The sequence below is a fragment of the Kuraishia capsulata genome, genomic scaffold (genome assembly GCF_000576695.1).
Source record: "Kuraishia capsulata CBS 1993 genomic scaffold, Kuraishia_capsulata_scaffold_5, whole genome shotgun sequence".
NCBI classification, from domain to species: domain Eukaryota; kingdom Fungi; phylum Ascomycota; class Pichiomycetes; order Pichiales; family Pichiaceae; genus Kuraishia; species Kuraishia capsulata.
Window position 1 is genome coordinate 862,962 of NW_019172954.1, and position 23,685 is coordinate 886,646.

A 23,685-nucleotide genomic window follows, 5' to 3' on the forward strand; every position below is an offset into this window, starting at 1 on the left:
CTGAGTAGTGTGAGCCCTACAATTTTGCGCACGACCCTCCGTCAGTTTCCCAGGCCAAGATAATTACCCTATTTTAACCATTACTTCTCTACCTCTTTTCACCTCTGTATCAACGGAGCTAATAAATAAATCTCACAATGGGCACTTATGTGAAGAAGAAGTTACGGACGAAGTCCAATGGTATGGCGGCCAGACCGCAGGTGATGTATCAGCACCAACAAAATCAGCATGCACAACACCAGCAGCATCATCAGCAACATCATCAACAAACAATGCATCCCGAAGAAGCGGTCACAGCTCACGATGAGATGGATGTGCTATCATATAGAACGGCTGCTGCTACCCGGTATGTTTACAATAACGACTGGATCGAGAATGTGTTGAGCAAGTACATCCCCTTCCACAATGTTATACCACCTACGAGCTTCCCTGACCCAATCTACAAGGGCGAGAAATTGAGTGCGAATGGGACTGCTCTGGCTCCTTCTGCGATAAGTACTCCAGCTGGAACCGCTCCGGCTAGACCAGATTTCAAAGTGGAGGAAATACAGCCCTTAGACGTTGTCTTTGGCAGTCTAGAGCTGATGAAACTGAAATCCAAGGCCCTCGAGGGCGAAATAGCCGCGCTGGAAGAGTCGCCATTGAAAGACGGGGCCAAGTCCTTCTTATCCGAAGAGTACTACTTCCAGAGCTCCAAGTTGAAGGACTTGCGCATTGCCTTCAATGCAGTGGCTACGGAAACGGACTTTGCAAGTCAACAGGAATTGCTTGACAAAACCGTCGAAACCTGGAAGAACACATACAAGAAGAAACTGGACGATTCTGTTGTGGAATCTCGTTTCCAGCAAAAGCAGCTGTTTGTAGAAGGAAAAGTGTCCGTTTCCGTGGAGGAGCTGCGAGAACAGCAGGAGGTGAAGAGAGCCGCACTTTTGGCCTCACAGGCCGAGCTGGATCTGCAAACGCAGAGTAACTTCCAGAGTGGGTATGCTGACCTGAACTCGATCGAATCCTTTGATCCGAATGGAGCAGGAAACATGATTTTTGAAGGTAACGATGCCGTGGCGACAGAAAGCTACAACGGCAACAACGGGCCCGACGTATTGAACACTGATATCACACAGGGGTTTTTTACAGGCGACGAGCTGATGCTTGACGATGGGGCTTCTTTCGGAAACATCCAGTCGACCCTGGACGATCAGGTGTTTCTTAGTCAGATGGAGTGATGTGAAGGTTATTCCTCAATCAGATGTGGAATGTGTATTTTACGAGGTGGTGGTAACTCTGTATTCCAAGTTTGATCACCTCCATGTTATACGAATGGAGATATAGTTACCCATAACGAGAACAGAGAAATGAATTGAATTGAATTCAAATGGCTGGACAAACGCGATTGAACTGAAAAAAGACCAATAATGAACAAGTAGAGAATAAATGGAAAGCCGGAATTGAAGTCTAAGCAAGAAGAGCGGAGCGTGAGTGGGTACAGCGAACCCAACGATGAATGACAAAATGACGACTCTTCATAGGGTATAGCGACGAATCGTGAATTGAATGAAGATATACTATTGGATTAAAATCCCGTGGTTTTTTTTTTTTCGATGCACATTCTCATTTGGGCGGGTTATGCGGTGTCGAGATCATGAAACTGACGTTTTGCTTTACAGATCTCGTTGGTGTAGCAGCGGTGGGAGACCCAGTATTTTTGCTTTCGCGAGTGTCTTCTGTTGGTCCAACAACTGGCGTAGTGACGTTTGCTGGCATGTTTGCCGGCACGTTTGCCGGGACGTTTGCCGGGACGTTCGCTGGGACGTTTGCAGAAGACCGCCATTGCAATGGGGGAGGTTCCCTTCTCGTAGGAGATTCCCAGCTGTCTCTCCTTGGCTGTCGAGGGACCTGGTGAACTGGAGGTGGGAACACATAGCTCTGACCCATCTGGAGCGGAGGGGGGACCGGAGGATACGTTCCAAACTGTTGAACGGGTGGGGAGTAATGGGGTGGCTGCGAATATTGTGGAGGTACCGGTGAATACTGATACATGCTCGGCCGGTACGTCGATACCTGGTGAGGCTGTTGCATATGAAGCTGCTGAGGATGGGGTATTTGAGGCTGGAGACCCTCGGTTGGTCTTCCAACCACTTCAGACAAGTTTCGGCGATGAAGGCTAGATCTTCTCCTCGGGGATCTTGGCTGAGGGTTCGGTTGCGATGGATGTGGAGCAGTAGAAACAGACGAAACAGAGGACGTTCTGGGTGTCTGTTTCCGTTTCGGACTGTGCTCCTCTTCCTCCTCTTGAGCAGCAGACTCGTCAACACTAGAGGGACCAGGCCAATGATAGAACTGGTACCTTGTTTGCTGCGTGGGAATGTCCACCTTCCACACCTGTTGCGATTGCTCGGGAATTGTCGATGTTGTTTGAGATCTGGTGTGCATTCGAGGGTTGTGGAAAGGTGGAGCTGGTGGGATATTTGAGCGTTGTTGAGGCTGGGGCTGAGGCTGGGGCTGAGGCTGTTGAGCTTGTGAGGCCTGTGAGTGTGAATAATTTCTCAGCATCGATTCCAAGGCTTCGCGAGTCGTTTCGTCTGTGTTTGGGTTGGATGGAAACAGCATTGGGATGAACTCTGGTGGAACTCCTACTGACCTTGCGAGCGATACAAGATCTAGAGAAAGACGCAGCGTCTGGTTTTTCACCTCAAGCTGTTTGGACCTTTCTTGTTCTGCTCTGAGCGCCATTGCAGATATCAGAGCCTCCTCTGAAAGAGGCCATTCCGTCAGTGACGAGTCCAGCAGCTCGGAAAAGAACTTCATGATGTTGCTGTCCAATGGGGTAGGGTGGGATGTTTGGGCTGCCTCATCCCCGTGCGGTTGAGCCTCTGGATTTTGAGGGTTTTGAGGGTTTTGCGGGGTTTCAGACTCCTTCGTCGGACTTCGCCTCGGAATCCTCAGAGGAGACAACAGACTGCGCGATCGCTTCGGCGTTGAGGAATCCTTCTTTGGAGGACTCATGGTAACTCCTCGGAACTAGACTGTGGGACCCGGCTTGGTGAAAAAGGGACTTTCGATGAAACAATTCTGATAGTCCAGACTTAGTTTTGTACAACCATTAATGCAGCGTTAGGACGTTTTCCATGTATAGAGCTTCGGATTCTCGGGTTTCGAGGCAGGTGTATTGAAGGAGCGTCTTCAGTCCCAAGCTATGGTGCTTCGTTCAAGTATATTCTGATAATGCTGGATATGCAAAATATTAGATCGCGGGATTATTCCAAGTTCCGTAGAATTGATATAAATATTCCACACGATGCACAGCACACTCGTAGATTCACGGGTTCCTCAGGCGTCTCCAAAAAAATGTCAAGACACCGAGCGCAGCCAATCCAACACTTCGGACACCTCACAAAAAAAATTAAAAAATACTCAAACCTCAATTGAGACGTGAATAAGCAAATTCCACGTTACAGGTCACAACGGGCCAACAAACTCTAAGTCTGCCGGAGGTTATAGCCGGTGACGATCGCTGTCGAGAACTCAAAACGCTCTGCAATTTCTCTGTTTCGGGATTCCCTTTTCAATTCGATAAGGGGATGTCGCCAGAAATTGAAGTTGGGGCACAGGGCCAAGAAATACCTGGAATGCACTCTGAAAAGTTTAATTGGGCACAAAAGACAATAGCACCGTAAATGGGTGGATTATGGACAGAGAAGGGAAGCGAAAAAGCGAAAAAATCACTACGCGCCGATCAGCTGGAAATGACGAAACGGAGAAGATTGGCTAACCGACCGATTCCAGACCTCAATTTGGGATTTTGTACAAGTCGTAGATCATCACTAGGTATTGCAAAATAATTTTTTCTTAACTTTCTAGGCATGCGCTGAGTCTATATAGTCTACCTTGGTGCGTCCACTGCAACTGCTGTGAAGGGGTGCGACTCGAGCTCTGGTACACCGCCCATTAGATCAAGGCGGGTTTCTTCAATGATCCCCTTTTCTGTACCTCTGGGTGCACCCCGATATCTTCTTTGGGCTTTAATGTGACGCTGAAGATGCTTTCGACGCTTGGAATTTAACTAAGGGGTTGCAGATGCAAGAAGTTTGCCCTGCTGATATGCCGACATGCCGCCCACTAAGTGGAGGGTTGTGTGGAAGCATTTTTAGGGATCGAGTCATTTTCTAAAAAGTGCCTCTACGGCTCTTTGGAAGAGTGGTGGGTGACTAAGGCCAATTGTAGTCAACAGGACATTGCACATTGTAGCTGATAGATGAATATAAACTTGTTTAACTGTACTTATAGCGTAATTGTACATACTGCTCCATTAATCCTAATCCCTACAGCATGCACAAAAGTGTGCGCGGAACATGTACTGTCGGCAGCAATCAAGCCGTTGTGCGCATGAGCTGCGTACCCCAGCAGGTCTAGACTTAAAAACTCCAGATAGAGTTCACGCAGTATCACGTATATCAGTAAATTTTTGAAGATATTTATACCATGTGTGGACACTTGAATACACCTTTATTGTCTGTCTCTCATCCGATTATTCCTTGTGTGCTCTTTTTTACTTGTGGTAGCTCGATCTGGAAACAGAGGTGTCCGTTTCGGGATATACCCGCTGCATATTGGGGTCTCTATTTAGACCTTATCGACGGGTCTCGCTTATACAATAAAAGTGTAACAGGATTTTTTGAACGAGACATTTCATTGGTAGTGATTTACGAGGCGTTTTGACGAGGGTCTGCAAGCGCGATTCAGTGATTTCGATCTGCAGCTTTGTTGAACTCTGGAGCATGAGCTGCTGGCCCGAGTTGATTCAAATCAATCCCCTGAATTCATCTACCAGTGATCTGTCTTTTTCATGAGACACCATCGTCTGATCTACTGTCTAGCCATCTACCATTTTTCGAAATCCAATGTACAATATTTTAGGAGAAAGTAATAAACACGGAAGCCCAAACCCAAAGACCTGGGCTTCCAAAAAGAGACGCTCAAAACGTAAAACCAATCTAAACCTGAAGAAAAGTCTTCATAGCTTACTCCCTCACCTGCTTCAAATCTGCTTCATATCTGCTTCCTCTCCTTAGTTGTAAAGCACAAACTTGGCTTTACCACTGGTAACACCAACAGTGCATCCGTCCGTTCCATCACCGTTGTACTTACCGTTCTCGTACACACATTCTCCAGAAACGCTGGAATCGTCATCGTATGCAACAATCTTAACGTTAAAGTTGGCAGCGTCGTAGTTGTTTGGGTTTGGAATCAAGGACAGGTAGGCGATATCATTATCATAGCCTGCACCGAAGTTAAGAGGAGCCCAGTTTCCGAGACCGGAGCTAGAGTCTCCCCAGACACATCCATCTTCCCAGGAGACACCAGCGTTATTCACGTAGTACTGAGCAGATGTGACGTCACCCTGCCATTTGTAGTAAGAGGCCTCATCAACAGTGGTGAGGATACCGGTGGAACCACCGTCAACAACAAGTGGGATAACCATGTTCTCGGTACCTGGGTAATCGGTACGACAGATGGCAACTGAATCATCGATCTCAGACACAACGTAAGCCTTGTCGACACCCCATTCACACAGGTAGTCGTTGTCAGAAGACTTGTAAAGGTAGCCACCATCACAGTAAAGACCACCAACGGAAACACCGTTGGATGGCTGGTCAGAAGGCCATTGGGTCTTGGACATACCAGGCTGACACGCGTATGAGCAGTAAGAGCCATCGGTACACGATCCACCTGTAGATGTGTCATCTGGGTGGTAAATACCGGAGTAACCACCAAATCCGAGGTGGTCAAGGGCAATAACACCCTGACCGGATGGGAAATCGGAACACTTGATCGTTCCATCCTCGAACTTCTCAGTTGGGTCTGAGTAAGCAGAGAGGTCACCGTCAATGCTTCCCGAACCGGACGAGGAAGAGGTGGAAGTGGAAGTGGCAGTGGCACTTGACTCTGTAGAAGAGGCAGAGGATGACTCGGCACTTGAAGAGGAAGAGCTTGGTGTCTCAGAGGCCGAGGAAGTCTCCTCGGCACTCGAAGTTGCCTCCTCGGTTGAAGTTTCAGCCTCAGTGCTGACAACGGTGTCAGAACCGGTGCTTTCTGAAGAGGTAGAACTGGAGGTGGTAGTGGCAGCCACCGTGTTACCGGACTTATCAACAGTGACAGTCACGTAGACGTAGTCGTAGGCAATTGCACGCTTGTGCTTGTGGTGAGCGTGGTACTCCTTGGCAGTGGTGGTGCATTCAGGCTCAGCAAGAGCTTTGGCTTTGGGAGCTGGAGCACAGTTGGAAACACCTGCAAGAGCAATGATGCTCAGCAACGTGGTTGTAGAGAATCTCATGGTCTAGAAGGTTTGTTAGAAAAAATGTCCTTGAAATGACTGGTACAGTGTGCGGTGTCCTCAAGTATATTAGATGATGCTGGATGATGGATGTTGGTTTCAATGGAATGGAGGATCTCAAAGGAATGACTTGGTGAGAATGAGATCTACCTGGTAGGATGAAGATTCACTTGAAAGGAAAAGGGGGAACCAGGCTGTAAAAAAATGTTTCAGGTTCAATCTATGATTAGCAGGAATGAGTAGCCATGGAAATTGACAGGGGTACACCGATGCGAAACCAACGAAGAAGGCGTGTTTTATGTCAAAGCCTCCTGAAACCAGCCCCGAGAAGGGGCTTACTTGCAGTAAACAGTAAACAAACACGGTGTGTGCACCACCCAACACATTCCGGGCTATTTTGGTCCTGGTACACGATCAAAGCCCCGCCTTGAAAAGAGGCTGGCCCTAACAGATCTTGTAGAGAGGGCCAAAAAAGTGATTCTCATCTAGCTTGAAGCTGTGTGAGTGCCTAGTGTCGAGTCTTCTTGAGTGTCGTAGCCACCGTGCTGGTCTGCTGTAGCTTTGCAAATAATTGTTCGAGTGCACTTGAAATATTCAGGATTCCCTCTGGTTCTCTTTGTAGTTAGTTGTTCTCATTTTGTAGCCCATAGGGTGCATTCTGATCTTGCTTTCTCTTTCGTCAGCTGTAATCATTTAGTCTGTTCCAACGTTTCCTCCCTTTGATTTCCGGCCTCACCTTTTCTTGTCAATTGGTTCATCTATTGAGCAACATCCAACTTGGTCTGGCACACTAGCAGTAACAGTAGGTTTCAAAAATACATACTCAAATACGTTCTCTAGTTTCAGTGACTTGATGTGTTTTTCAATCTTCGGTAGAGTCTCAAATTCTGTTGTTGTTTAAGGAATGACTTAGAGACTTCTTGAATAGATTCTCTGGGAAATGACAACAAACAGTGAGAGTATAGCTTTGGAGAATCGCAACAAATCTGGTACTTCGCAAAGAATAAAAAGAGAAGAAGTAAAGAAGGTGATCATATGAATCACCCCGAGGCAAACAAACAAATCGAAACCAGAAAGGCTGGGAAACTCCGTTACCCGATTCAGACGTTCTTTATGCATGGAGACAGCAGAGTTCCCTATTAGGGCAACTAACTTTCCGCTTTGGGTATCTGTTGTCATGGCAACCTGTCTAAGCCGTGCTAAAGGAATGAGGTGTCAAACTCAAATCTGCCAGGTCAAATGCCCGTGCGGCTTCGTTGCATCAAGCTCGATAATCTATGGAAATGCTGATCAGCCTCACAGAGGTTTCAGGTGATTTTCTGTTCGCGATAGGCACAAACAATGATAGAAGCTGCATACATTTCACAAGCTTGGCTAATTGTTCTATATTTTCTCTTGAACACCTTCACAATCACCAGTAAGGAGACAGGACTTTGCCCCAATCCGAATGCGCAGGCTTGAGTTGACTAGGCCCCGCTTTCAGGAGGTTTTATCAGCAAAATCTATAACCAGTAGGTTGTATTAGCGTATTAGTCTATATTTCGCTATTAGCAAATGAAAAGTCATTATCTGGCGCATGAGGGGTATCGCCTTTTTGGTTTTGGCAGAGTTGACAATTAAGATAACAGAAGCCATACTAGTGACCGTAGACTCTTCATGGTCTTATAATCAAGTTGGCTGGCACCCGGCTCAATGTCTGATTTAACAATAATTGCCTCTCTAATTGCCGATGTAGTGATCAACACTCATCTCTCCATTTTCAGATACAGAACATCACAGATGTGGTTTCTGAATAAAGATATGTCATTGGTCTCGAGGCCCTTGTGCATCCAGGCCCAATTCTCCTCCTTTCTAGGCTGCCATTCCATCCCCGATATAGACGACAGTTTGTCCAGGACAAGTGTAAGCGCATCCAGCTTGGATTTGAGATTTTCTACTTGCTCCCGGTCATCAGTCGGTTTGGACCTGATGACATGGAAAGCCACCGACTTCGAAAATGCATGCAGCGAGGCAAACAGAGATGGGTCAGTGAGCGCCCCAGCATCAAGCAAATGCTGGATGATCGCCTTGCAGTCTTTGTCCTTGAACTTATCATTCGCAAAATACTTCAGATTGTCGAAAAATGCAAGGGTGGTTTGTAGAGAACCGATTCGAAACTTTTCGTAGAACTCAGGCTCCGAAGTCTCGAGAAATGAAAAGTATTCACAGACGGTCTCGTAGAAAGCGATCAGACACGTTGAGTTCACAATCAAAGCCGCACTTAGTCGGCCGCTTTCGACGCTTAGTTTTCCCTGAGCCTGGATCTTGAACAGTTGCGCCTCAAAGTCCTTGAACCTCTCAATGTGCTCGTGGCTGTGCTCAGGGGTCATCTTACCGCTTAGTCTGGCATCATCCATGTATCTAAATATCTTCTCCGTGGCAGCCAGCGCCAAGATATGAAGGGCGTAGGAGTTGATGTCTGGCATCGCACTCAGGTCCTCGCTCTCGAGGACTTTGAAAGCGTCCTGCAGAAAATACGACTCCTCCATAATCCTGCTCTGGAAAAAAAGGTCATAAGCAGGCAGTTTTGTATAGATACTTCCGTCAGAAACGGCTGTCGGAAGCCAAGTTGAGATGTAGATGTATCTGTCCATGCAAAATATTTTCCAAAAAATCCTTCGTTTCTCCTCAACAACCTCCCAAGGATCAGAGTCACCGCCATTGGTGACTATCTTCGCGTCACTGCTAACATCCAGCAGATGCAGTTTCATCAATTGCGATACTCTGACAGCTTTCGACAGTGTGACCACCGACTTCCTCGCAAGACCCTGCAAAAATTCGAGCGAACTGCAGATCACCAGAGCCTGGAGATATTCAACAGAGTATCTGAACCTGGTCCCACCAATTCCACCAAATCGATCCGTGTCACGGTTCTCGAAGTCCGTTAAAGCACGCATAGACTTGCGGTAGAGCATGGGCGCCGCAAACGAAATCTCCGGGAAAACGAATGCAGAGATCGCCCACACAGCGTACCTTAGGTACATGTGGGAAGTTCGATCTGCATCGAACTTCTTCAGATAGCGTTCTCGCAATATAATTGGCATAGACCTCAGCAGGTACTTGAAAAATCGATCGTGCAAGTCCGACACCGCGATCCGAAGCTTGCGACTGATGATTATAACGTTCTCGTGGGGATCGAATAAAATGTCTTCTTCGGTGAGTGTTTGGGTTGGCATCGGACTGTTGTTCAGCTTGGGCATTACCAGCTGATCGATCTGCATTCGTATGTCCTTCGGAGAGTCAGCGGAGGTTACGGAGTTCGTTTGTAACACCTTGGACTCTTTATCAACGAACTTGAGCATACGCATATTGTCATTCTTTTTTTGCCTTTCCAGAAATGGCCTTGGCCCAGGCTTGCGCTTGCCAACATATAGACACGCGTGGTTATTTTTCAGGCACGTCTTGCACGCGGGAAGGGTTCTATCACACTTAACTTTTCGAGCCCTACAACTGGCGCAAGACGTGTCACTGAGCTTGAGCAGCCTGAGGTCCTGCATAAGACTCAAAAACTAAACGATTTCAGCTGCTGAGACGGGCTCCGGCAACATATACCGAATGTTTTGGAAAAGAGATCAAACCTTGTGATGAACACTCGACGAAAAAAAAATCTCGCAAACCCCCGGTTTTGGCGGGTTCCGCCGTGTAAAGTGAGCCGGGGTCCAGGGGTGGAAATCGATTTTCTTATGGAACAATCCGGCCGATTCAGAGCCACATGAATTGCGCATCTAGGTTCCGGATGGGGATAAGGGTGATTGCGGCTACAGTTGGCCCACACAGCTCTAGAGATCGCAAATGAGCTTGGAAAGACGCAATTTTTAGCTTGATCTGTTCTTTTGGATTATCACAAACAGAATATCAAAAAATTATATCCAAATTCTTAGAGTTTGACTCTTTTCCTGCTGGTCTGAAGTACCCCGGCTTCTTGGCGTGCACACACCAAGAAAATAATAGAACAATTGGGGACCGCTTGTCCGAGGGGATTCGCTGTAACATATGTATGTCTTTATATAAAGTGCCTGTTGACAAGCTTTGTTGTATTGCTATCCTCCATCTCGATCATGTCCATCCTTTCAGCGCAGGCCAAAGGCTCGGAGTTCCAGTGGTTCGCCGCGTTCGCTGCAATGTGCACCCACGTCGTCTATGCAGGTGGTTATCTGCCGGTTAATTCGCGAGATTTTAGATGGTTGCTTCCCTGACTAATAAATCCCCCGGCTCGGGGTATCACCCGGAACCGTGGCTAAGTCAAAATCAATTCACAGTCTGTAGTCATCTGTGAATGGTTTACGCAAGTTCAGCTCCATTAGATGCCGCATCGTAGGTCTTCCATGTGGGCAATTCCATGGCTTGTCGAGTCCTGCAAGATGTTGGACCACCGTTTGCATCGTTCTCCTATTCAAAGGCCTTCCAACCATGATGCTCATTCGACAAGCACGCATCGCAAACATTGAGCGTATTTTGGAGGGCCGAATTGACTTGGCCGATCCACCGTCTTTCAGCATGTGAATCAGCTCATTCATATCGCTTGTGTCAAAAACAGTTTTCTTGGAAACCGGCAAGGAACGTAGCCGGATCCGCCTTCCCGGGGGTTGCTGCTCATCTATCTCAAGACGAAACCCGTTCCTAGCAAATACCTCGCGGTGGTCGATCACCAACAACTCATCTATGGGGTTCAAATCTAGATCCACGGGGACAACTAAGGGCTGACTCTCGAACGTTGTTTCTCGTTGTAGCTTCTCAAAGTTGTACTTCTCATCAGAGGCGTGTTGGTCCACAATGAATAAATCCGTAGTACCCTGTTCGCTGGACTTTCGCGTCACAATAATGAATCCAAGGTTGAATTGACCCACAATCTTCATAGACTCAAAATCAGACTTTGAAACCTTTAATGTGAGACCCAACTCCGCTGCTTCTCTGTCAGTGATGTCCTCAATTGGAATGTCTTCAGAGCCAACAGACAATTCCGTAATTGGAATATTCAAGTTGAGACTCTCATGTGAATACGATACAATCTGGTCCACATTGTGCAGCTGCAAGGAACTCGGTAATGCTTTCACCTGTTTCCTAGACAATGTCTCCAAAGTCAAGTTTTCTTTTCCTTCGTCTTCGTCTCGTAAGCGCTTCGCCGCTCTTCCCTTCGTCGGTGTCGCATCTTTCTGCTTCAGAGGTGACGACACATCTGGCTTTCTTTTGCTGGGAGAAGCGTGGGGCGTTTCAGAAAACACGAACGAAGACAGTCGGGACTGGCTGAACGGACTTTCGGGTGGTTTTGAGTGAGTATGACAACACTCCGATAAACCTTGTGCAACACCTTCTATCTGCTCCTCCTCTTTTCCTACTTCGTCCTCCTTTTCGTCTTCCTCTTCTTGCCGCAGTCCCTCTTCTTCATCACCCTCCTCGTCAGAAATGGAATGAGTATGGCCGCAAGCAGCTGTTTCTGCCATATAGGCTTGGGCTATTTCAGTTTGTTCATTTTCAGGTTCGTCGCGTTCAATGTCCTCCTCCTCGCTCAGGGGACTTGATACTATGGTCACTTCTTGCTCCTCCGCCTCATTGTCCGATTCCTGTTCCAGATCGATCTCCACCTGAGGCTCATTATACATTTGCTCTTCCATAGCACCATCAGCACCTTTCTCTTCTTCTTCTTCTTCTTCTTCGCTCTTTTCACTCAGCTCAACCATTTCAGTGTCGTCTCTGTCTTCCTCTTGTACATCTTCTCCAAAAGACCTATTCCGTGTACCCTTTCTGCTGATTTGATCACTGCTGGTGTTCTTAGGCAAAACAAAAACATTCTCCGAAAATATAATTTTGAATTCCTCCCGTACAGCCTCTATCATAGTCATTTCATTATGAATCAAAACAGTCCTCTTATCAGGAACCACATTTAGATCCAGGTAATCTGCCTCGATCCCCAGATTGATCAATATGACTGGGAATTGCAGATGATTATACTGTTTGTATTCATCACTTATTGCCTTCAAAATCTTTGGGAAGGACACAGGTCGGTTGTTGATGAATACGAGTTGTCTATCCGTTGCCGACCGACCTTGTCCGAAAGAGCTGTTTGATATGTATCCAGAGACCCTGATTTTCATCGTCTGTTTGCTTCTGATTCTGAATTTTGTACCCACATCAACCTCAAATTCAACCTTATGCAATCCGTACATCCCATTTGACCCAAACACATCGCCAATATTGCCCTTGAGATCCGTATTGTTCTTGGTAGCCAGAACCACGTTCTTGCTGCCCTTGGCCGGAATGTGGGAAACAATGAACCTGACCCCCACGCATATTACCGCATATGCTTGCAACAACATTAGCGCCTTCTGGAACTCTCGCCGTGCATTTTTCACAAGATCCTTTCGCCTCACCGGTAGAGGCTCGAAGAAGTCATTAACACACGTGACAGTGCCTTTCTTTCCAGAGACCACCGAACTCTTTTGCAGCACTCCGGATTTGCCAAATTCAAGCCTTGTTGCTCGTGGTGCCTCCTCTTTCGTCGATGTGGTGATTGTCACGTTGGATACCGCACATAGCGAACTCATGGCCTCACCTCTGAAACCATATGTCACCACCGAATTGACCTCTTCAAACGTATCCAGCTTGGAAGTGTGATGCTTCAAACAAATCATCGAATGGTCCGTTTTTGAAATTCCATTACCGTTATCGCTCACCTCTATCGCGGCCAAACCGTAGTTCTTAAACACCACCTCTATCAGTGTTGCATCCGCATCTAGAGAATTTTCCACCAGTTCCTTGACTGCCGATGTCAAATCCACAATAACCTGACCAGATGTTATTCTGTGAACATCATCTTGGCCTATAGCTTTTATCGAGCTCATTCTTGGAGGTCTATCGGAGAAAGTGATTACGCGTATTGCTTCCCAGTATTTAGTACGCGAAGGCCACAGCCTTATCGGTGGCAGCGTGGCAAACTCAATTATTTTAATAGGGTACATTCACACTTCCTTTGTAATCTCTTTTCCCCTTTTCTTTGTGGAACATGGAGAATATACTCCATGATTTGGAGGAGCCTGATTTGGAATCCAGGGTTAAGGTTCAGGAGCTGTTTTCCTTGCTAATTGAGTACTCGCTGGTATTCCTGGAGCAAATCATGTACCACCGTGGAGTATACCCCAAAGAGTCGTTTCGCCAGGTACAATCCTTCCACATGGCAGTCTACAGCACGCGACATCCAGGTGTAAGGAATTATTTGGATACTTTGGGCCAGAAGTTGATGTCGCTGCTTCTTGCAGGAAAATTAAGCCGGGTGATAATTGATGTTTGTTCCCGAAGGCTGCGTACTGGACTCTCGGTGCTAGAACAGGACAAGAGTTTTCAGTCTGTTGGTACGCAAGACCATTTGTATGATAAGAAGAAGATTGAAAGCTATGGTATTAGTTTTGCTGATTCGGCAATTATCGGTATTTTGAAGGATAATCACGGTGATCTGAATTCGGTTGTTCTCGGGGAAGAGATCACTTTGGCAGTCATATATGGAGAACTGAGATCAAGTCTGCACTCTTTGACCACTCAATTGCTGGAATTACCAGCTGCAGATAGCGATATACCCCCTGTTTTCGATGTTTTGATGGCGACGGAATCCAATAATGGCAATGATAACTTTACAGAGATGGTGTTGGACGATCAGTGGGTTCTGGCTGGAAGACTGGGTTCATCCACCAACGAGGAAACCCCGACCGTCTGGAAAAGCATCAGAGAAGCAGATATTGGTATTATCAATATCAAGGGCTACATATCAGTATTGTGATACTCAGGTTGACATATACAGAAGCTTAATTAACATAGCAGTGTTCAAAATTGGAATTCATATATATACTAAACAGGAAAACGGTCTACAGCTTCAACAACCTCAGACGAACCAATGTATCGTTGATAGAAACCTCTTCGTCTGTGACAACAGCCTTATCAGAGTCAGCTCTGGGCTGCAATGGGTGTCTACACGCTTTCGTCAGCATATCCTCGTTGTTGACAATAGCCTCTTGAAGTCCAACGGTGTCGTTCAGGATTTCATACTGCACGATAACATCATCAGTGGCATCCAACAGACACTTCTTACGCAGTCTCTGGATACGGTTGATGAGCTCTCTTGCAACACCCTCGGTCTTCAAGTCCGCGTGCATGTTGATATCCAGGATGATCAAGACATCTTGTTCAGATCTGGCTTCCATTCCTCCAGCAGTCTTAGACTCTGGCAAACCTCTCTGGACAGAAAGGTCTTCAGTCACAAGCTCAAGACCGGCAACTTCGATCTTTCCTGAGCTCATGAACTCCTTGATTTGAGCAGATGTCAAAGATGGCAAGGCATCCTTGACCTTCTTGGCGTCCTTCTTCAACTTTTTACCCAAGACAGGCCAGTCAGCCACCACCGAGTATTCGACTCCGTATTCGTCCTCGTTGGAGCTGATCAAGACATCACGAACGTTCAGCTCTTCTGAAATGTATAGTTTCAAAGACTCGACATCCTTAAGGTAGCCTGGGTCGGCATGCAAAATGACCAATGACTTCAAAGGAGTCTTCAAGGAAATGGTCTTCTTATCACGAATTGACCTTCCCAATTCGATGACCTTCTGCATGCGCGAAACAGCAAGCTCGATCTTCTCGTCAAAGTACTCCTGCTTCACCACAGGGAAAGACAAGAAGTGCACGGATCTGGTGTCAACGCCGTATTCGGCCAAAGTCTCTGGTGTGAACAAAACGCTCATCTTTCTGTAGATAGTGTCTGACAAAAATGGAGTGAATGGAGCCATGGCCCTTACAAGAGTGAACAAAGTCTCTGTCAAGGTATTCATAGCCTTCAAACAGTCTTCGAGACCGTTTTCACCCTTGAGACGACGACGATTGAATCTGATGTACCAGTTCGTCAAGTCGTCGATCATGTTCAACAGCTTGGGAACAACGGTGTACAATCTGTACTCGTTCATCTCTTGGTGGATGAACTTGATCAGGGATTGAGTGGAAGCCAAGATCCATCTGTCCATGACGTTTTCACTTCTGGACTTTGGATCAAACTTAAAGTCAACGTCGTTCAACTTCTTTAGAAGAGCGACTTGGCCTTCCAGAAACTTATAGGAGTTCCACCATGGCAACAACACCTTCGAAACAACCTCCTTGACACCTTCCTCCTTGAATTTCAATGGGTCGGCTCTAAGAATTGGAGAGTTGATCAGGTACAGACGCAAAGCATCGGCACCATACTTGTCTAGCAGAAGAGTTGGGTCAGGGTAGTTTTTCAATCTCTTGGACATCTTCTTACCATCAGCAGCTAAAACAATACCCGTAACAATGACGTTTTTGAAAGGGGCAGTCTTGAAAAGATGCGTACCCAGGATAGTCAAGGTGTAGAACCAGCCTCTGGTCTGGTCCAGACCTTCTGAGATGAAGTTAGCTGGGAAACGGCTCTCGAAAGAATCCTTCTCTTCGAATGGGTAGTGACGAGAAGCATAAGGCATGGAACCGGATTCGAACCAACAGTCGAAAACAGGCTCAATTCTCTTCAAGACACCCTTGCCTAGCTTCGATGGGATTGTGATGTGGTCAATGGACTCACGGTGCATGTCGGTGATATCTTGAACTCCAGAAAGATCCTTCAGTTCTTGGATAGAACCAATGCAGACAATCTCCTCCATATCGTCACTCACCCACAATGGGATTGGGGTACCCCAGTAACGGTTACGAGAGATATTCCAGTCACGGGCGTTGGCAATCCAGTTGGAGAATCTCTTCTCCTTGATGGTCTGGGGAACCCAGTGGGTCTTCTCAACGTTCTCCAACATCTCTGGAATGATGTTCTTCACATCCACAAACCAGGAAGGAACGGTTCTGTAGATGAGGGGGGTGTCCGATCTCCAACAGAAAGGATAACTATGTCTGATCTGAGAGGCAAGCAAAAGCTTTCCGTTCTCCTTCAAGTGCTTGATGATCAAAGCATCTGCATCTTTGACATAGACGCCCTTGAAGTCAGGGACCTCGTCGGTGAACTTACCGTTGTCATCGACAGGGTTTGGAGGAGTCAACTTGTTGTTGATGATACCGGCAGCAGTGGCTGCTTCGAAATCCACCTCACCAAACGATGGGGCCTGGTGAACAACACCCGTACCAGATTCGTCGGTAACATAATCAGCCAAGATGACTCTAAAACCAGTCTCCTTGAACTGCTCATAAAAGTAGTCGAACAGAGGCTCGTACTTCCAGCCTTCCATCTCTTTACCCTTGATGTGGCCGACAATCTTGTATTTGGCCTTCTGAGGCTTTTGGTACAGAGACTTTATCAGCTTTTCCAGTATGATGTAGGTGATGCCGGTCTCTTCGTCAAACACCTTAGCATACTCAAAATCTGGGTTCACTGCCAAACCAATATTGGATGGCAGGGTCCATGGGGTGGTGGTCCAGGCAGCCAAGACAGTCTTCGGGTCATCCTTCAATGGGAATCCAATGGTGACTGCTGGATCGTTCACATCCTTATAATTGGATTGAGCCTCGAAATTCGAAAGAGCAGTAGTAACACCCGTAGAGTAAGGCATAACCCTCAATCCTTGGTAAACAGCACCTTTCTTGTAAAGTTCCTTGAATACCCACCAAACCGACTCCATGAACTCAGGATACAAGGTTTTGTAATCGTTGTCAAAGTCGATCCAACGACCCATTCTACCAATAGTCCTTCTCCATTCGTCAGCGTAAGTCATAACAATGGCACGACATTCCTCGTTGTATTTGGCAATTCCCATGGCCATGACATCTTCCTTGCTCTTGATACCAAGCTTCTTGTCAATCTCGTGCTCAACTGGCAGACCATGGGTATCCCAGCCAAAACGACGCTCGACAAAGTGGCCAGTCATAGTGGCATATCTGGGCACAATGTCCTTAATAGTGGAGGCCAAAATATGGCCATAGTGTGGGGTTCCGGTGGCAAAGGGTGGTCCGTCATAGAAGGTGAACGGGGTCTTGTCCTTTGTAAGCTCCAAAGAGGTCTGGAAGGCATCGATCTCACCCCAGAAGGCAAGAGTTTTCTCCTCCTCTTGCGGGAAGTTGATACTCTTGTTCTCAAGTTCAGACATCGTCGCTAAAACAAGTTTAAACCGTGGAACTGGAAGATAGTCGTTGTTGGCTTGTTGGTAATGACTTGCCTTCCAAAAGCTTTGAAGGCCCAAGTGAGTCAACGTCCAAAAAGTTTGAGGGCACGTATGAAAAATGGCAGTCGCTCCATTCCTAAACTTTTCACTGAAATCGGCTGTTTGTATTTAGCGGAGGATCATTGTGATCCGTGTGGCGTTTTTTTTTTATCTGAAGTCGGTTATATAAATACTGGCGATCTGTATTTGCCTCCTTTGTTGTTTTTCTTCTTGCTTGTGATATGAATCTGGAGAATGTCGTCTGCTGTTGAAAAGGTGTTCAGTGCCAACCTGGCCTACATATTTGGAGATGCCTTGCCCAAGACAGTTGCAATTGCGCTTTCAGGCGGCGTGGATTCCATGAGTCTGATCCATCTGCTTGACAAGTATCGTCACCAGCATGGTAAGGACATGGAGATCAGCACCGTGACTGTTAACCACAACCTTCGCCAGAACAGCGAGGAGGAAGCCCATGCTGTGGGCAAGATCATGAGCAGACTTGGTGTGAAGCACGAAATCTACAATCTGGAGTGGCCTGAAGGAAAGGACAATATCAGTGCCATGGAAAAACAGGCACGTGTCAAACGTTATATGACATTGCAACGGTACTGTCATGAAGGTTCCATTGGCCATGTCATGACAGGACACCATCTAGATGATCAGCTTGAGACCTTTTTGCAACGCCTGCGCTATGGAAGTTCGGTCTTCGGTTTGAGAGGAATGAAGATGCTTAGCCACATGCCCGTGGCTGATGTTTTTCCTCCGAGTTTTGTGAAGCCAGTTCAGGTCGCTAGACCTCTCTTGAACATAACCAAGCAGAGTCTTGTTGAGTACTGCCGGGAACACAACCACGAATGGTTCGAAGACCCAACTAATAGCGATGCTAAGGTAACCTATAGGAATGGTGTTCGTCAGTGGCTGAACGATCCTGCTGGGTTTGGTGTTCCGGAAATATTGCAGAAGAATGCTCTTTTGACGACTATGAAACAAGTAGTTGCTGTTGGAAATGATCTCGATCGCAAGGTTGAGGGTCTGCAGAGCTATCTCAAGGAACGTGGGCTTATCACGGGAATTTTGAACACAATGTCAATCACTGTTGTTTTGCCAGAAGAAGTGTTTTCGAAGTATGACCATCTCGTGATTAACCGTTTCCTTTACAGAACCTGTTTCATGATCTCGCCCTCCACGCAGTTCGCCTACAAGTTCTCGAAGTTTGACTCTTCCTTCGATCTGACCAATAACAAACCGATGGATCTTGCCGACAACTTGAGACAGACTTTGCAAACAGGTGAACCGGCGAAATTCACGTTGATGAATCTCAACTGGAAGGTGACCGCTCGTCCGGACAAGTCGCTGGAGATCAAGCTCAGTCGCGAAAGTCAGAGATCATATCAAGATTCCAAGGCTCAGAGCGGATCTTCCATGACTTTGCCTATTGCTGACTCTGAAGAAGGCCTTTATCTCCCTAAAGACGGTGAGTGGAGTGAGTGGTTCCTGTTTGACAACCGGTGTTGGATGCGTATGAGACTTCTTGGGTCTGTTCCTGAGGGGCTACGTTCGTTCAGAATAAGCAATTTCTCCGGAAAGGTCTCAGATCTCGAAGGTATTTTTGAAGAGGATCTTGTGGAATTGCCTTTCTCGCAACATAAGCTCCAGAACCAGCCAATTATTACTTATACTTGGAAGGACGATGAGAGTCGCGAGAAGATTGCGGGCTTCCCCACCTGGAACACTTGGAGTAAGTGGATCAAGGACCGGGTCGAGGTCAAATGGAGACTTAAAGGCGAGTACGAGGAAGGAAAGCCAATGGTTTTTGCTGATGAGAAATGATTGAATGACATACCATGTAAATATGATTGATGAAAAAACTTATAGATAGTATACATATAAAGTATGATGATGCAGGTGGGTTCATGTAGGTATATGGGGAACTATGCGAGAAAGTCTTTTTGATGCGTATGTGGATATTAGTGTGTCTAAATGTGTAGATGTATATGGGACATATTTGTATATGTATATGTATATGTATATGTAAATATATATATTCATGTCGTATGCCTATTAACGTCTACAAGAAACAAGAGAGATGATTTTGATCATATATCCGTGTTTACGTATGTACCTCTATCCTGATTTAGTGATAATCTTACTTATAAACTCGCATAATTATGTAATGGTGTACTCACTACGCATAAGCTCATATAGTAAACTGTTAGATCTCCTAAAATCATTAAGGCCTGTTTGTACCCATTATCCATATCCCATATATGATCAAAAACAACATACTTCCCCTATTCATAAATTTCCCTGGTCAACCATACACCATGATATTCCTCAGTATATACCCCCATCTATTAATTTCCATATTTAGATTCCTCGCAATATTAAGAAAGGCGTGGACTGCAAAAAGGCGATGCCGCGATGACGCGTTCGGTAAACTTACACGTTTGGGACTATTCAACTATTCTGAGACAAACCTCTTCCCCGCTTAAATTTTTGCTCTTTCTCGCAACTGTTTTACGGTGGACTCACCATGGACAATCGAAGGCCCAACGTGGCCTCATACTACTACGATAGTGACTCGGATCATTCCGAGGAAGTTCCATATGATGTGAGGCCTGTACCCAAATCATACATTCCATCCACGTCGACCTACACGGAGCCGCAGGGGTTTCCAGAAGAACCGGTCAGAAACCAGAGTTATGGAGGTAGCAGAGATAATTTGAGAGAGCCATTGGACTCGTATGAATTGGGGATGATGAACCATGCCGACACTTCAAGAACGTCTCTATACCAGGGAGATTCTCCAGAGAGGTACAGACCACCTGTTATCCACACAAAAGCCGACCATTCGTCTAGTGATAACATATTTCAGGGATACGAGTTCGACGATGACGAGGATGATGGCTTCGTGCCGTTTCCTATAGCTGGAAACTCATTTTATCCTATCAATGCGTATTCGGCGCCCTATAATCCCTTTGATTCCGACCGCATTCCCGAGGATCACTACGAAGAAGATGACGAGCCCGCTGAGAAAGAGGTTCACGATCCTTTTGCTGAACAAGAAGACTATCTGGATGAGTACATGGACTTGGATCCGGTCCAACCGCAAGTTGTGTCTGCTGAACCAGTAAGAACCACCAGACAGGTTCGCATGGTCAACGGAAATCTTATCCTGGACTGTCCTGTTTCAGATATCTTGCTCAGCAAATATCAGGCTGAGCTGACAGAGAAGGACAGAGAATTTCTGTTCATGAGATTCCAGGCCTGTACGAGCGAACCAGCCGGGTTTGAGGCCAAGAACTTCTCGCTCCGTCAAAGATTTTACTCGCGCCCTCGCACAACAGAGTTGATGATCGTTGTGACAATGTATAACGAGTCGGAAATTCACCTTGCCCGCACTCTGAAGGGTATCTTCAAGAATATTCGCTACCTCCAGAGTCTAAAACACTCTTCCGTGTGGGGGCCAGATGCCTGGCAGAAGATCGTGGTGTGTATAGTGAGTGATGGCCGCACAAAGATCAATCCAAGAGCACGGGCTCTGTTGGCTGCTCTCGGGCTTTATCAGGATGGTTTTGCCAAAAACCAGGTCAACGAGGACAAGGTTAAAAGTCATATCTATGAATACACGACGATGGTGGGAATCTCGTCCATCGAGGGGGATCACGTAAAGCTTACTACCGAAAACCAGGTGCCGGTTCAGATGATTTTCTGCTTGAAGGAGGACAATATGAAGAAGATCAACTCGCATCGCTGGGCCTTTGAAGCGTTTTGCCCGGTCCTGAAACCCAACGTTGTCATTCTGCTGGATGTGGGCACTGAACCTGCAAATAAATCCATATACAGGCTCTGGAAGGCTTTCAAAGACCCTCGTGTGGCTGGAGCATGTGGAGAGATCAAGGTTTCCCTTGGAAAGACCAAGAGACTTCTGCTGAATCCTTTGGTGGCTGCTCAGAATTTTGAGTATAAAATGTCTAACATTTTGGACAAACCCATGGAGTCCGTGTTCGGTTTCATTACCGTCTTGCCCGGAGCATTCAGTGCATACCGCTATGTGGCCCTACTGGGAACACCTCTAGACAAATACCTGAAAGGTGAAGACCTGGCCAAGTCCAACGAGGACGGTATCTTCAACGCGAACATGTATCTTGCCGAAGATCGTATTCTGTGCTTCGAACTGATCGCAAAACGAGGATGTAATTGGCTGCTGAAGTATGTCAGTGCTGCGTCTGCTTCCACAGATGTTCCTGAAGAACTTCACGATTTCGTCTCACAGAGGAGAAGATGGCTCAACGGAAGTTTCTTTGCAGCCATTTACTCTGTTTTCCATTTCTACAAGGTGTGGAAGACCACGCATTCGGTTTTTAGGCAGTTCTTGCTTCACTTGGAGTTCCTTTACCAGCTTCTGAGTCTGTTGGTTTCATGGTTCTCCATTGGGTCTTATTTCCTGGTATTCCGAATTTTGACGGTATATTTGGCACGTTCAGAGGCGAATTTCGCTCCGGGAAACATCCTTTCTGTGTTCTTCTTATGGCTCTATCTGGCAAGTATCGTGACCACATTCGTGCTTGCCTTCGGAAACAAGCCTAAGGGAACCCAAAAGTTCTACATTGTCATCGTCACATTCTTCGCTGTGTTAATGGTTTATATGATATTTGCTGCCATCTACATGGCCATCCAGTCCATAGAGAGCATTTATGCGGAACATAAGGACGATTTCAGCTTCACCCTGGTATTCACAGAGACCAGATTCAGAGACCTGGTCGTGGCCACTGGGTCTACCTATGCGCTGTATTTGATTGGATCATTGCTGTATCTAGAACCTCTGCACATGCTCACATGTTTTGTGCAGTACCTTCTGCTCTCGCCTACCTATATCAACGTTCTGAACGTGTATGCCTTTTGCAACATCCATGATATCTCATGGGGTACCAAGGGAGACGATAAGGTGATCGACTTGGGTATAGCCAAGAAGACTAGCAGCGGAGGCGAGCTGGAGGTGGATATCCCAACCACTAAAGCTGAAATAGACGGTAACTACAAGAACAATGTGGGAGTTTTAATGCAGCCAGAAGCAGAGCCGGATGCCAAGATCAATTTGGAGGAGAAAGAGCAGTTCTACTATGCCTTTATACGGTCCATGACGGTTCTCCTCTGGATGTTCTCCAACTTCGTTATCATCGCGCTAGTTACCGAGACGGGTGGACTTTACCAGTTTACCCCAGACGATTCCAGTGACACCACGTTTTTACCCTCCACAAGAACAGACATCTTCCTCACTGTCATTCTATGGCTGGTTGCATTCATGGCACTTTTCAGATTCGTGGGATGTGTGACGTATCTGATCCTCAAGTTCTTTTCAGGGTTACGAGACCGAACTCGTCGTTCTTCCAAAAACGTCTACTCTGTGTGAAGATGATGGACCAGTGAAGGTCTATGTTTTGACAAACTTTGGACTATGATACAAGATTTTTGTTGTTTGGAATTGGTGCGACATTTTGCCTTACTCGTCATAATCGTTCTTTGGAGGAGGTGCATAGTCCGACCTCATATACATGTCGATTGCACCAGAAAAGGCAGCGAAACCAGCACATCCCACGAGTGCGGCCTGGGGTCCACTCTTTATTGCCAGGCCGGCACCCGTAATACATCCGGCGCCGACACCGTTCCAAATATCATTTTTCGCTCTCAGACTCTCGACACTGCACTCGACTCCAGCAAAAATCATGCCTATATAACCGAAATTTTTCGCACTGGACCATGCTCGCCTACCCATGTCGGTGAACTGTAGCTTCATTTGTTGTTTAAGCGGGAGATCCGAGATATGAGTAACACCGGTCATACCTACCGGTACATCATAAGCCATCGAGGCCATAAACAGACCGAAGAAACCACCCAATCCAAAACCGGCCACACCACTCATCGCAGCCTTTCCTGGACATGACTGCATGGAGTCAATGAAAAACTGGGCACCTGCCTCGGCCTGTTCTTCCTGGGTCATCTCGGCAAACGATTTCTTCGGACCAGGAAGTCCGGGGAATCCTTGCGATCCACTCATCTTGAAGGTCTGTAGTGATGATGGTGAGTATCAGTAGAGCTCTAGTTGTGCAGAGTTGGTGAAGGCGATAGTGGATTTTGAAAAATTCAGCTGAGTTGCGCACGACTGTCAAGATTGGGCCCAAGTAG

General features: G+C 46.6%; 10 protein-coding genes across 10 annotated transcripts; 4 read left to right on the top strand and 6 right to left on the bottom strand.

Annotated features, from left to right (window-relative positions):
- Positions 1 to 137: 137 nt before the first annotated feature.
- Positions 138 to 1,223, top strand: KUCA_T00004446001 (uncharacterized protein; the record flags this gene model as incomplete). The annotated part of the gene is made up of 1 exon (XM_022601181.1): positions 138 to 1,223. The coding sequence occupies one exon, from the start codon at positions 138 to 140 to the stop codon at positions 1,221 to 1,223; it is 1,086 nt and encodes a 361-aa protein (XP_022460453.1).
- Positions 1,224 to 1,608: 385 nt separating this feature from the next.
- KUCA_T00004447001 (uncharacterized protein) lies at positions 1,609 to 3,003 on the bottom strand (the record flags this gene model as incomplete). The annotated part of the gene is made up of 1 exon (XM_022601182.1): positions 1,609 to 3,003. The coding sequence occupies one exon, from the start codon at positions 3,001 to 3,003 to the stop codon at positions 1,609 to 1,611; it is 1,395 nt and encodes a 464-aa protein (XP_022460454.1).
- A 2,062-nt stretch (positions 3,004 to 5,065) lies between these two features.
- Positions 5,066 to 6,331, bottom strand: KUCA_T00004448001 (uncharacterized protein; the record flags this gene model as incomplete). The annotated part of the gene is made up of 1 exon (XM_022601183.1): positions 5,066 to 6,331. One exon carries the CDS (start codon positions 6,329 to 6,331, stop codon positions 5,066 to 5,068), a length of 1,266 nt encoding a protein of 421 aa, XP_022460455.1.
- Positions 6,332 to 8,076: 1,745 nt separating this feature from the next.
- On the bottom strand, positions 8,077 to 9,867 carry KUCA_T00004449001 (uncharacterized protein; the record flags this gene model as incomplete). Its single annotated transcript, XM_022601184.1, has 1 exon — positions 8,077 to 9,867. The coding sequence occupies one exon, from the start codon at positions 9,865 to 9,867 to the stop codon at positions 8,077 to 8,079; it is 1,791 nt and encodes a 596-aa protein (XP_022460456.1).
- A 756-nt stretch (positions 9,868 to 10,623) lies between these two features.
- On the bottom strand, positions 10,624 to 13,209 carry KUCA_T00004450001 (uncharacterized protein; the record flags this gene model as incomplete). Its single annotated transcript, XM_022601186.1, has 1 exon — positions 10,624 to 13,209. One exon carries the CDS (start codon positions 13,207 to 13,209, stop codon positions 10,624 to 10,626), a length of 2,586 nt encoding a protein of 861 aa, XP_022460457.1.
- A 161-nt stretch (positions 13,210 to 13,370) lies between these two features.
- KUCA_T00004451001 (uncharacterized protein) lies at positions 13,371 to 14,138 on the top strand (the record flags this gene model as incomplete). The annotated part of the gene is made up of 1 exon (XM_022601187.1): positions 13,371 to 14,138. One exon carries the CDS (start codon positions 13,371 to 13,373, stop codon positions 14,136 to 14,138), a length of 768 nt encoding a protein of 255 aa, XP_022460458.1.
- An 85-nt stretch (positions 14,139 to 14,223) lies between these two features.
- Positions 14,224 to 17,445, bottom strand: KUCA_T00004452001 (uncharacterized protein; the record flags this gene model as incomplete). Its single annotated transcript, XM_022601188.1, has 1 exon — positions 14,224 to 17,445. One exon carries the CDS (start codon positions 17,443 to 17,445, stop codon positions 14,224 to 14,226), a length of 3,222 nt encoding a protein of 1,073 aa, XP_022460459.1.
- Positions 17,446 to 17,754: 309 nt separating this feature from the next.
- KUCA_T00004453001 (uncharacterized protein) lies at positions 17,755 to 19,329 on the top strand (the record flags this gene model as incomplete). The annotated part of the gene is made up of 1 exon (XM_022601189.1): positions 17,755 to 19,329. The coding sequence occupies one exon, from the start codon at positions 17,755 to 17,757 to the stop codon at positions 19,327 to 19,329; it is 1,575 nt and encodes a 524-aa protein (XP_022460460.1).
- A 703-nt stretch (positions 19,330 to 20,032) lies between these two features.
- KUCA_T00004454001 (uncharacterized protein) lies at positions 20,033 to 22,912 on the top strand (the record flags this gene model as incomplete). The annotated part of the gene is made up of 1 exon (XM_022601190.1): positions 20,033 to 22,912. One exon carries the CDS (start codon positions 20,033 to 20,035, stop codon positions 22,910 to 22,912), a length of 2,880 nt encoding a protein of 959 aa, XP_022460461.1.
- Positions 22,913 to 23,002: 90 nt separating this feature from the next.
- KUCA_T00004455001 (uncharacterized protein) lies at positions 23,003 to 23,557 on the bottom strand (the record flags this gene model as incomplete). The annotated part of the gene is made up of 1 exon (XM_022601191.1): positions 23,003 to 23,557. The coding sequence occupies one exon, from the start codon at positions 23,555 to 23,557 to the stop codon at positions 23,003 to 23,005; it is 555 nt and encodes a 184-aa protein (XP_022460462.1).
- Between the last annotated feature and the right edge of the window lie 128 nt (positions 23,558 to 23,685).